Raw genomic sequence first — 10,430 nt, 5'->3', positions numbered from 1 at the left:
CCTTGTGTGTTCTAGATAGAGTCCCTCTCGCTTTAAAAAAACAAAAAAGCCCAGCTCTCCGGAGTTATTCACATATCATACAATCCACCGAGGAATCGACGGACTTTCATGTGTCACAGAAATGAGCAACCCTCACCACTGTCCATTTTAGGACACGGTCATCCCCTCAAAAAGAAACTCCACGTCATGAGCTATCACTCCTACCCAGGATCTCCAGCCCTGGGCGACCGCTAACCTGCTTTCTGTCTCTGTAGATTAGCTTGCTCTGCACATTTCATTTAAGTGGGATCATATAATGTGCAGTATTTCCTAACTGGCTCCTTTCATTGAACAAATGTCTTTTTTTCAAGATCTTATTTATTTATTTGACCGAGAGGAAGAGAAAGAGAGCACATGAGCAGGGAGAGGGGCAGAGCGAGAGGGGGAAGCAAACTGCCCGCAGAGCAGGGAGCCCGATGCGGGACTCGATCCCAGGACCCCGAGAACATGACCTGAGCCAAAGGCAGACACTTAACAGACTGAGGCAGCCAGGTGGCCCTGGAAAATGGGTTTGGTTTTGTTTTTAAGAGTAAGTCTTTTTTTCCCTTTTTTAAAAAAGATTTTATTTATTTATTTATTTGACAGAAATCACAAGTAGGCTGAGAGGCAGGCAGAGAGAGAGAAGGGGGGGAGTAGACTCCCCGCTGAGCAGAGAGCCCAATGCGGAGCTCGATCCCAGGACCCTGAGATCATGACCTGAGCTGAAAGCAGAGGCTTAACCCACTGAGCCACCCAGGCGGCCCCTGGAGAATGGTTTTCAGGTTCATCCACACTGTAACGTGAGTCAGTACTTAACTGTTTTAATGCCAGATAACATTCCACCGTTTATCGTCCCTCTGGTGAAGGACCTCTGGGTCTTTTCCACCTCTGTGCCAAGCCTGTGTTAGAAGTTTCTGTGCAGAGGCTTGTTTCTGTGTCTCTTGGGTCCTTGCCTGGCGATGGAGTGGCTGGATCAGACGGCAGCTCTATATGGAACTGCTGGAGGACGTGCCAGACTGTTCTCCACAGCGCGCGCCCCACTTGCGTTCGCACCAGCAGCGTGCGAGCTTTCGGATTTCTCCCCATCCTCACCGACACTCGCTGTCTGACTCGTGGACGTTAGCCGTGCGGGCAGATGTGACGTCACAGCTCACTGGGATTTTGATTTGCATTTCCGCGATGATTCATGATGGTGAACAGCCTTTTCAAGGGCTTTTTGGTCACTTGTGCCTCTTCTTTGGAGAAATACATATTCAGATCCTTGGCCTATTTTTTCCATTGTGTTCTCTTTGTATTATTGAGTTGTCAGAGTTCTTTATATATTCTACAGACAAGTCCTTTATCAGATATATGATTTGCAAATAGTTTCTCGTATTGTGTGGGTGTCTCCACTTTCTTGATGGTGTCCGTTGAAATAGAGAAGTTTATAATTTGGGGGAGGTCCAATTTGTGTTTTTCCTTCAGGTTGTTTGTGCTTTTGAGTCCTGGCTAAGAATCCCTTCTAAACCCAAGGTCGAAAAATTTATTCCAACATTTTCTTTCTAAGAGTTTTATGGTTTTGCCTTTTACATTGAAGTCTTCGATCCATTTTGAATTAATTTTTGTGTATGGTGCAAGCTAAGGGTCCGGCTTCATTCCTTTATGTGTGGTCCCTTTCTCTTCTAATCATCACAAGTATCTTCCCCTGATCTGTCCTCACTCCATATCTTGGATATGATGTCTTTTGTGGAACAGGAACAGGCTGCGCTTCTCAAGGTCAAGTTGTTCCTATAACTTTCTTCGGATCCAGCGTCCTCAAGTCTCATCCTCAAGAGCTGGTGAGCCCCTCAGGGAGACTAATCAAGTCTCAACCCTTCAGACCAGTGAAGGGGGAAGGATGTAAGCGAAGTCATTATATAAATCATCATCTTAGCATTTAAAGCTAATCCTCTTCCTTGAAGACGTCAAAGGCCTTTTGCAACCGAAAAAGGATAACGGATTAACTAATATTTTCTCCTTCCTTCCTCTAGCAGCCACTAAATACCAAAACGACTTGCAGTGCTGCACCCCCCACCCCTGCCTCCCGGTTTCCCTTCTTCCCCCTTCTCTGAGCCAAAGCCCCAGCCGTCCGGACTGATTTTGTCCCCAGCCGGTTCCTCCCTCCTTTCCCCACAGCGATGGCTAAGAAGACCTTCTGCCTATCGCAGTGGCTTCCCTCTCCCCAGCCATTCTGTCTCTGGTTCCCTTTTCTACACGTGGGTCAAATCCTCTGTTGTGGGTGTTGCTGTTGATCTGCACCAGCCCCAGCTCCTGCCCTGCAATCTGTTCTAGGGGAAGCTACTTGCTGGTAAAGGCGCCGTCATGTTTATCTCTGGCCTCTGCAACTCGCCGCCCGCTCTAACAGATCATGGCACCGTGCAGCCTGAGGCAGGAAGCACCACACGCAATTCTTTCGGAAGATGATGCCCCTGCGGGGGAAGGAGAGGGAATCAGAGGGAAAACAGAAGTGGACCCTGGTCGCTAAAGCAGTGAAGGACTGGGGAGTTTCCAGATGTGGGTACCTCAAAGGGGTAACAGGAGCCCCTCAGACCGCAGCAGCCAGAGCCCCCATCCACTCCTTCATGCCCCTGCCCACTGGGGAGCCCCTGAGCTGTGGGTCGCCTTCCTTGGTCAGCCCATGCCTCACCCTGTCCCTCCCTCCAGGGCGGGGTCAGTAGAGCCATAAAGCTCAAAGGGTCAGAGACAAAGGTTGGCAGCAGAGGTGAGCCCAGAGCAGACCACAGAGGTGAGTTCTGATGGGGGGTACTGGGGGCGGTGGACGGGGGGCTGGAGGGAGGGAAAGGGGAAACACAGACACGGAGTGGGGGGGAGCCAGGACGCAAGGGGTGGGAACCCAGAGGGAAGAACTCCAGGGCACAGCACGCTGCGTTGCAGGTCTAAACTACCCAGGCGTGAGACAGGAAAGGCATAGCCAGGGCCTGGACGCCATTCTTGGGGTGCTGGGGATGAGACGTGGGCAGGAAGGCACATTTCATGTGTGGTCCCGCTAGCCGCCAAGTTCTCCCTCCTCATGTGGCTTCACCAACATCGTCCACCTCGCCTGCTGCCTGCTTGGACTTTGGAATAAAGACTGTACTAGGAGAGGTAAACGTGAAAGGAAGAGCCAAGTTCAGGTTAATAGAATCACAAACCTCCTGCACATCTCCTTAGCAAAGCAGAAAGAAATTTGGAATTACAAGATTGTAAAACAGGGATCCTGGCCACGAAAAGACATGGAGGAACTTAAGTGCATATGACTAAGTGAGAAAAGCAATCTGGAAAAGCTGAATCTGTGTGATTCCAACTGTAGGACATGCTAGAAAAGGCAAAGCTATGGAGACAGTAAGAAGATCAGCGGTTATCAGGGGTTGGAGGGGAGGGAGGGGTGAACAGGTGGACGGGTAGAGCCCAGAGGATTTTTAGGGCAGAAAAACTGCTCTGTATGATCCTATAATAAATATAAATATAAATACAAAAAATATAAATATAATATAAATACATCAATATGGACGCACGTCACGGTCCATTTGTCAAACCCACAGGACGTTCACCACCAAGACTGACGCCTAATGGCACCTCCGGACTTTGGGTGACAATGATGTGTCAGCCTGGATTCATAGATAGTAACAAAAGTCCCACTTTGGAGAAGGATTTGTTCACTGGGGAGTGGTGTGTGAGTGGGGGTGGGAGGTTCTTGGGAAATGTCTGCATCTTCTCCGTTTTGCTGTGATCCTAGAAATGCTCTCAAAAGCAGAATCTTTGTGTGTGTGTGTTTTTAAAGGAGGCTCGGCAAAATTTAATAGCAGAACACGAGTTCACCCCATATCCTTTTACTGGCTCTAAGTGCCAGCAGCCCCTAAGTGCCCCCATGCCCTTCGGGCTAGAGAACACAAGGTCATAGGAGTCCTGGGACTTCCCACCGGGGCCAGTGGAGGAGACAGGACAGCCAGAAGGGATCGTGTTGGCAGCCCTGGGGGTGGGAAAATGAAACAGAGACCCTGTCTACAGCCCCCCAAAGTGGAAGGGGAAGGGCATCTCCCCGCCTCCTGAGATGGCTCCCCACTGTTTGAATAGTCAAGCAGCCACACCTGGAAGGCCCCACCAGAGAGGCTCCCGAACCCTCTGGCCACCCCATGCTTGTCCTCAAAGCCACAGGACTACAGACTAATCACAGACCAATTACTTCACATCGCTTGCATTTTTTGACGTGTTGGCATCACAGACCGTATCTTCATAGTTGACTTTAAAAAGAGAGTAGCTAGCGTTTCCTGAGTGCTTCGTAGAAGGTGGACATTGCTCTAAACGTGTGGTCCTTACTGTCTCATTAATTGGGCTGAGAAAATACATAGAGAAAGGCAAAATGAGTTTGTACAGCCAAGAAAATGCACAGGAGTATTGGAGGTGGGCAGACAAGTAAGGAGAGAGCAGAATTCAAATCAGTGGGAAGGGGGCACCTGGGTGGCTCAGTTGGCTCAGCCGCTGCTTCAGCTCAGGTCATGACCCCAGAGACCTGAGATCGAGCCCCACATCGGGCTCCCTGCTCAGAGGGGAGCCTGCTTCTCTCTCTGCCTGCTGCTCCCCCTGCCCGTGCTCTCTCTCTCTCTCTGTCATATGAATAAATAAAATCCTTTTTAAAAAACCGATGGGAAGCACAGATCTGAACAGTGTTAGGGCCTCCAGCTCGAGGGCCGAGTCTGTAGGAAAACCACCACGCCGAGGGCGGCACTTCGCTGTCCAAGGCTCCCGCCTAGTGGAAACCCAATTCCTCCCATAAACTGACTAAGCTCACCTCTGCTACTGCGTTCCAGAGCCATGCGGCCAGCCACCCTGGCCCTCGGTTGGGCCGTGGCCGCCATCTTGGTGCTGCAGGCCACGGCCACAGCCAAGTACCCCTCGAGGACCCTGCACAGCAAGGCTGGGGTGTTCGAGGACCTGAGTGCCCAAGAGCTGAAGGCCGTTCGCAGCTTCCTCTGGTCACGGGAGGAGCTGAGGTTGGAGCCCTCCAGAGCGCCCACCATGGCCAAGAACTCCGTGTTCCTCATTGAGATGCTGCTGCCCAAGAAGCAACACGTACTGAAATTTCTGGACAAAGGCGGGAGGCCTCCCGCCCGCGAGGCCCGAGCGGTCATCTTCTTCGGAGCCCAGGAGCATCCCAACGTCACCGAGTTCGCCGTGGGGCCCCTGCCACGGCCCTACTACATGCGAGAGCTGCCCCCGAGGCCGGGGCACCGCACCACCTGGGCCTCCAGGCCCATCACCGGGGCCGAGTACGCCCTCCTGGCCCAGGCCCTGCAGAAGGCCACCAAGCCCCTGCATCAGTTTTTTCTTGATACCACAGGCTTCTCCTTCCAAGACTGCCACTCGCGCTGCCTGACCTTCACGGACGTGGCGCCCCGCGGCGTGGGCTCCGGCCAGCGCCGCTCGTGGTTTATCCTGCAGCGCTTCGTGGAGGGCTACTTCCTGCACCCCACGGGGCTGGAGCTCCTCCTGGACCACGGCAGCACCAACACGCAGGACTGGACGGTGGAGCTGGTCTGGTACAACGGCAAGTTCTACCCCAGCCCGGAGGAGCTGGCCCGGCAGTACGAGGAGGGGCAGGTGGACGCCGTGGTTCTGGAGGACCTGCCCCCCGAGGGCCCGGGCGGGGCCGGCACCGAGGAAACCCCCCTCTTCTCCTCCTACAAGCCTCGCGGGGAATTCCCCACCCCCAGCCCCTGGAACGGCCCCCGCCTGGTCCAGCCCCAAGGTCGCCGCTACAGGCTGGAGGGCAGCACGGTGTTCTACGGCGGCTGGAGCGTGTCCTTCCGCCTGCGCTCGTCCTCGGGGCTCCAGGTCCTCAACGTGCTCTTCGGCGGCGAGCGCGTGGCCTACGAAGTGAGCGTGCAGGAGGCCGTGGCGCTGTACGGGGGGCACACGCCCGCGGGCATGCAGACCAACTACATCGACGTGGGCTGGGGGCTGGGCAGCGTCACGCACGAGCTAGCGCCCGGCATCGACTGCCCGGACACGGCCACCTTCCTGGACGCCCTCCACCACTACGACGCCGATGACCCCGTGCGCTACCCCCGCGCCCTCTGCATCTTTGAGATGCCCACGGGAGTGCCGCTTCGGAGACACTTTAATTCCAACTTCAGTGGCGGCTTCAACTTCTACGCGGGACTGAAAGGCCAGGTGCTGGTGCTGCGGACCACGTCCACGGTCTACAACTATGACTACATCTGGGACTTCATCTTCTACCCCAACGGGGTGATGGAGGCCAAGATGCACGCCACTGGCTATGTGCACGCCACCTTCTACACCCCCGAAGGGCTGCGCTACGGGACCCGCCTGCACACGCACCTGCTGGGCAACATGCACACCCACTTAGTGCACTACCGCGTGGACCTGGACGTGGCAGGTAGGACCTGGGGTCGGAAGCGCCCTCCCAGCCAAACATCTGCCTTCCAGGGGGAGGTGGTGTGGAAACTTTCCCGGAGGCATAGAATCAGGAGCCTAGCCTGCCTCTCTGCAAATGACCGTGCAGACACCGCGTGCCCCTGAGAACGGTGGAAGTGACCAGCATGTCCTTGGCCCTGGATGCAGCCAGTGGGCTCTGGTCTGGCCCTGGGGATCCCTGACCCCTGCAGGGATGGATGGGGCAGGTGCACAGGTGGGGCTGGGGAACAATGCCTAGGAGTGTAAGAAATGTGGCTGCCTAAGGCTATGTCGTCTGCAACACCCATTGTCTCCTGGATTAATGGTGTCACCGTGAAACATGGCGGGGACATCATGAGAGGCTTTAGCTGTCCGAACAGGTCTGACTCTGAGCTGTCTTCTAGCTCCTCTCTTGTTTTTTTGGCTTTCATTCCTTCTGTCTACCCAGTGCGTACCCCCAACATCATCTTCGCCCCACTCCTGATGGTCTGCTCTTGGATGAGCTCTGGGATGGAGATCCCAGCCCAGAAATGAGGGTATTTCAGGTCAAGGGGCTTCCTTCTCATTGCCCTCCTTCCTGGACCCCCGCAGGCACCAAGAACAGCTTCCAGACCCTGCAGATGAAACTAGAAAACATCACCAACCCCTGGAGCCCCAGACACCACCTGGTACAGCCAACCCTGAAGCAGACAAGTTACCGCCGGGAGCGCCAGGCGGCCTTCCGCTTCGGACAGCCTCTGCCCAGGTACCTGCTCTTCGCGAGTCCCGAGGAGAACCGCTGGGGCCATCGGCGCAGCTACCGGCTCCAGATCCACTCCATGGCCGACCAGGTGCTGCCCGTGGGCTGGCAGAAGGAGCAGGCTGTCACCTGGGCCAGGTAAGGGGGGGCCTGGGAGGCGGGGGAGGGCCAGTATTCATGGATTTCTGTGTGTCCGTGTGTCTGTCTATGAGATCTGGGTCTCCGTGGTGGTATATCTGGGCCTGGGAACACGAGTGTGTGTTCTCTGGCTCTGTGTTGGGGGAGGGGAGCGGAGCACCGAACGGAGCACCTGAGCCTCAGCTGACATTTGGTGAGTCTGGCTGACGTCCCGGAGATGATCTCACCATAAGAGGAAGACAGTATCTTTCCCTCATCGTTTACCCTGAGGGTGTCTCTGAAAGGGCTGAGAGGCCCCCTGGCACCCAGAGCCACCAGGCTCCCGCTCTGGGCAGGTACCCCCTCGCCGTGACCAAGTACCGGGACTCTGAGGTGTGCAGCAGCAGCATCTACAACCAGAACGACCCCTGGGACCCACCTGTGGTCTTCGAGGAGTTTCTTCGAAACAATGAGAACATTGAAAACGAGGTACTGAGGGGCACCTGGGTGCGCCGTTTGGTTAAGTGTCTGGCTCTTGATTTACGCTCAGGTCATGATCTCAGGGTCGTGGGATCGAGCCCTGCGTCAGGGTCCGTGCTCCGTGGGGAGTCTGCTTGAATTCTCCCTCTCCCTCTGTCCCCCCCGTCCAGCTCGCACGTGTGTGTGCCCGTTCTCTCTCTCTCTCAAATAAATAAAAAAGAGGAAAAAAGAGAGAGAGAGAGAGAGAAAAGGTACTGGCTCTGCCTTGCTCCAGCCGGAGCCCGAGATCAGATCAGTGCTGGGTCCCGGGTGGAGGGGGAGCTCAGAGGTCTCTCCACTCCTTAAACACGGGGCGGGGGGAGGTTGCCCGCCCCTCCCGCTCTGAGCCTCCCTAGCGCCTGCCCATCCCTGTCTCCCGCAGGACTTGGTGGCCTGGGTCACTGTGGGCTTCCTGCACATCCCCCACTCCGAGGACATCCCTAACACCGCCACACCCGGAAACTCCGTGGGCTTCCTGCTCCGGCCTTTCAACTTCTTCCCTGAGGACCCATCCCTGGCGTCCAGAGACCCCGTGATCGTGTGGCCCCGGGACAGCGGCCCCAACTACATCCAGCGCTGGAAGGAGGAGGACAGGGATTGCTTGATGCCCGACCCTTTTAGCTACAGCGGAACCTACCGACCTGTATGAAGGACCCTCTGCCCCCAGTAACCCACCTAGAAGCCCAGGTGCCCCCCCCCAGGGACAGACAATAAAGCCCTCAGGGCTCAGCTCCGTGTGCTGCTTCTTGGGGGGAGGACACACCCAGATGAGAAAGCAGGTAGCCTTGACCTTCCTTCCCCTTGGCCGACTCCACCCCAGCAAAGATTTCTATCACGAAGGCAAGTGCCGTTCACTGAAGCACTAGATTCATCTGTCAGATTGGTTGCAAAAAACAGATGAGCAGCTCCCTCTCTGGGGTCTGTGGGGACTCTGGGATGTCACTGAGGGGCAGGCAGAGTCGTGTGGCCATAGGAGGATGCTGCAGAAAACGGGCAAAACCACGCATCCTCTACCCTGCGACCCACTGACCCGGCTCCGGGGACTCTGCCCCAGACGTCTCCCTACAAACAGAGGAAAGACATGAGCAAGCAGTGAGGGACTGCGGAGTCTGGAGGCCACCCAGACGTCCATCTACCAGAGAGACCTGCGGGTCTGAATAAACAACGGTACAGCCACACAATGTCATCCAGGTGATCCTACAGCCGGGGACATCTCTGCACTGGTGGGGAAAGAGCTTCGGGATGTAGACACCCCAGAGAGGGAGACTGTCTTCCTGACCTAAGCTCCTGCCAAAGGCCCAAGTCCTAATGAGGTTGAGTATTGGGATTGTAATAGGAGTTTGGTGGGGGAGGGGGTGACATACACATTCCAACAGTAGCGCCTCAAGGTCATGGGGGAGGTGGACCACCCAGGGGAGGAAGCAGGAGTCCTCAAGGTAAAGCAAGGCCTGGGGATCGCACTGCCTCCCTGCCTCGCCTTTGCTGAATTGTTTCCATTCCCTAATCCTGAGAATGTACTACCCATTTGAAAAAAGGTAAATTTAAATTTTAGAAGAGAAAAGGAGGGACGAAGGGAGGGACCCTTGTTGTTCAGGCTGGAACTGATGAGGCAGGCTGCTTCCTCCTGGCTTCCTACCGGTCCCCAGACCTTCTCCTCCGATCCCCAAGAGAAGCCAGGGGGGAAAATAATCCGCCCACAGATGTGGCTGGTTTTCTCTCCCCTTTGCATGACACTTCTGAATGGAGACTTGGTGCCCTTCCCAGCTGGGGGAGTTGGCGCATCCCTCCTGTTCCTGTTCCTCTTGATCACCCACCCAGACGGGGTGGCCGCGATTCCCCCATCTCCTCACCACGCACCCAGCACCCAGCTGGTGGAACTATCTGAGACTTGAGTTTGGACTTGAGAGGGGCTCACAGAACAAGCCCCCACCTCCTTTATCTACCGTCGTCTAGATGGGCTCGCGCATTAGGTTTGGGGGCCCACCCCTAGCTAACCTTCACTGTGACCTTGCTTTCCTCCGCCATTGTTCTGATGGCCTGTTCCTACCCTGGAATCTGGTGGGAAGGCACGGCTGCGGTGGGGGTTCCCTGGTGCCCAAGGATATTAGCCAAGCAAACCAAACTTGCACTGGCCTCAATATTCCAGGAACCCACTGAAATAACTTTTATTATTTGTACGGCAGTGAGAAGGTGAATCTTAAGCTTTTCATCTGAACACCGTTAGGACAAACATAGGAATTGGACACAGCATTTTGTAACAACGGATACGATATTTAAAATAGCGACAGTTTTTATCTTAGCCATTTTCTTAAATTTTTGAAATTATCTGAGCATTGTTTCAAAGCTCTGGAACTACTAAAACACAAAAGGTTATGAACGTCCATAACAGAAAAAGGAAGAGAGCAAATTTTTTAGCACTGGGGGGGAAAAATCTAATCTTTGTAAGAAGGGTTAGTAGTTCAGTAGACAATAACTTCTTCTGAAGGGGAGCCAGGAAACACATTTGCTTGGAAACTTTTTATTTTTAATTAACCTTCAGCCTTACTGGAGAAGCTGTTCACTGTGCTTTAAAAATTCTCTTTTTTCCCTCATCCTACTTTCCTTG

At 54.6% G+C, this 10,430-nt stretch overlaps 1 protein-coding gene across 1 annotated transcript; it reads left to right on the top strand.

Moving 5' to 3' along the window:
- Positions 1-2,720: 2,720 nt before the first annotated feature.
- AOC1 (amine oxidase copper containing 1) lies at positions 2,721-8,554 on the top strand. The gene is made up of 5 exons (XM_013063179.2): positions 2,721-2,782; positions 4,845-6,433; positions 7,042-7,327; positions 7,663-7,795; positions 8,208-8,554. Exons 2-5 carry the CDS (start codon positions 4,849-4,851, stop codon positions 8,472-8,474), a joined length of 2,271 nt encoding a protein of 756 aa, XP_012918633.1. The 5' UTR covers positions 2,721-2,782; positions 4,845-4,848; the 3' UTR covers positions 8,475-8,554.
- Positions 8,555-10,430: the final 1,876 nt, after the last annotated feature.

The sequence above is a fragment of the Mustela putorius genome, unplaced genomic scaffold (assembly GCF_011764305.1).
Source record: "Mustela putorius furo isolate JIRA1106 unplaced genomic scaffold, ASM1176430v1.1 tig00000929_pilon_pilon_pilon, whole genome shotgun sequence".
In the NCBI taxonomy this organism is placed as follows: Eukaryota; Metazoa; Chordata; class Mammalia; order Carnivora; family Mustelidae; genus Mustela; species Mustela putorius.
Note: the sequence above shows the minus strand (reverse complement) of the source record. Positions and strands in the feature narration are given on the sequence as shown.

Bases quoted from the DNA above. Each gene is read 5' to 3' on its own strand.
- AOC1 (XM_013063179.2), top strand. From the start codon at position 4,849: ATGCGGCCAGCCACCCTGGCCCTCGGTTGGGCCGTGGCCGCCATCTTG. The intron at 7,328-7,662 runs GTAAGGGGGGGC...CGCTCTGGGCAG, and splicing joins CAGGCTGTCACCTGGGCCAG to GTACCCCCTCGCCGTGACCA. The intron at 7,796-8,207 runs GTACTGAGGGGC...TGTCTCCCGCAG, and splicing joins ATGAGAACATTGAAAACGAG to GACTTGGTGGCCTGGGTCAC.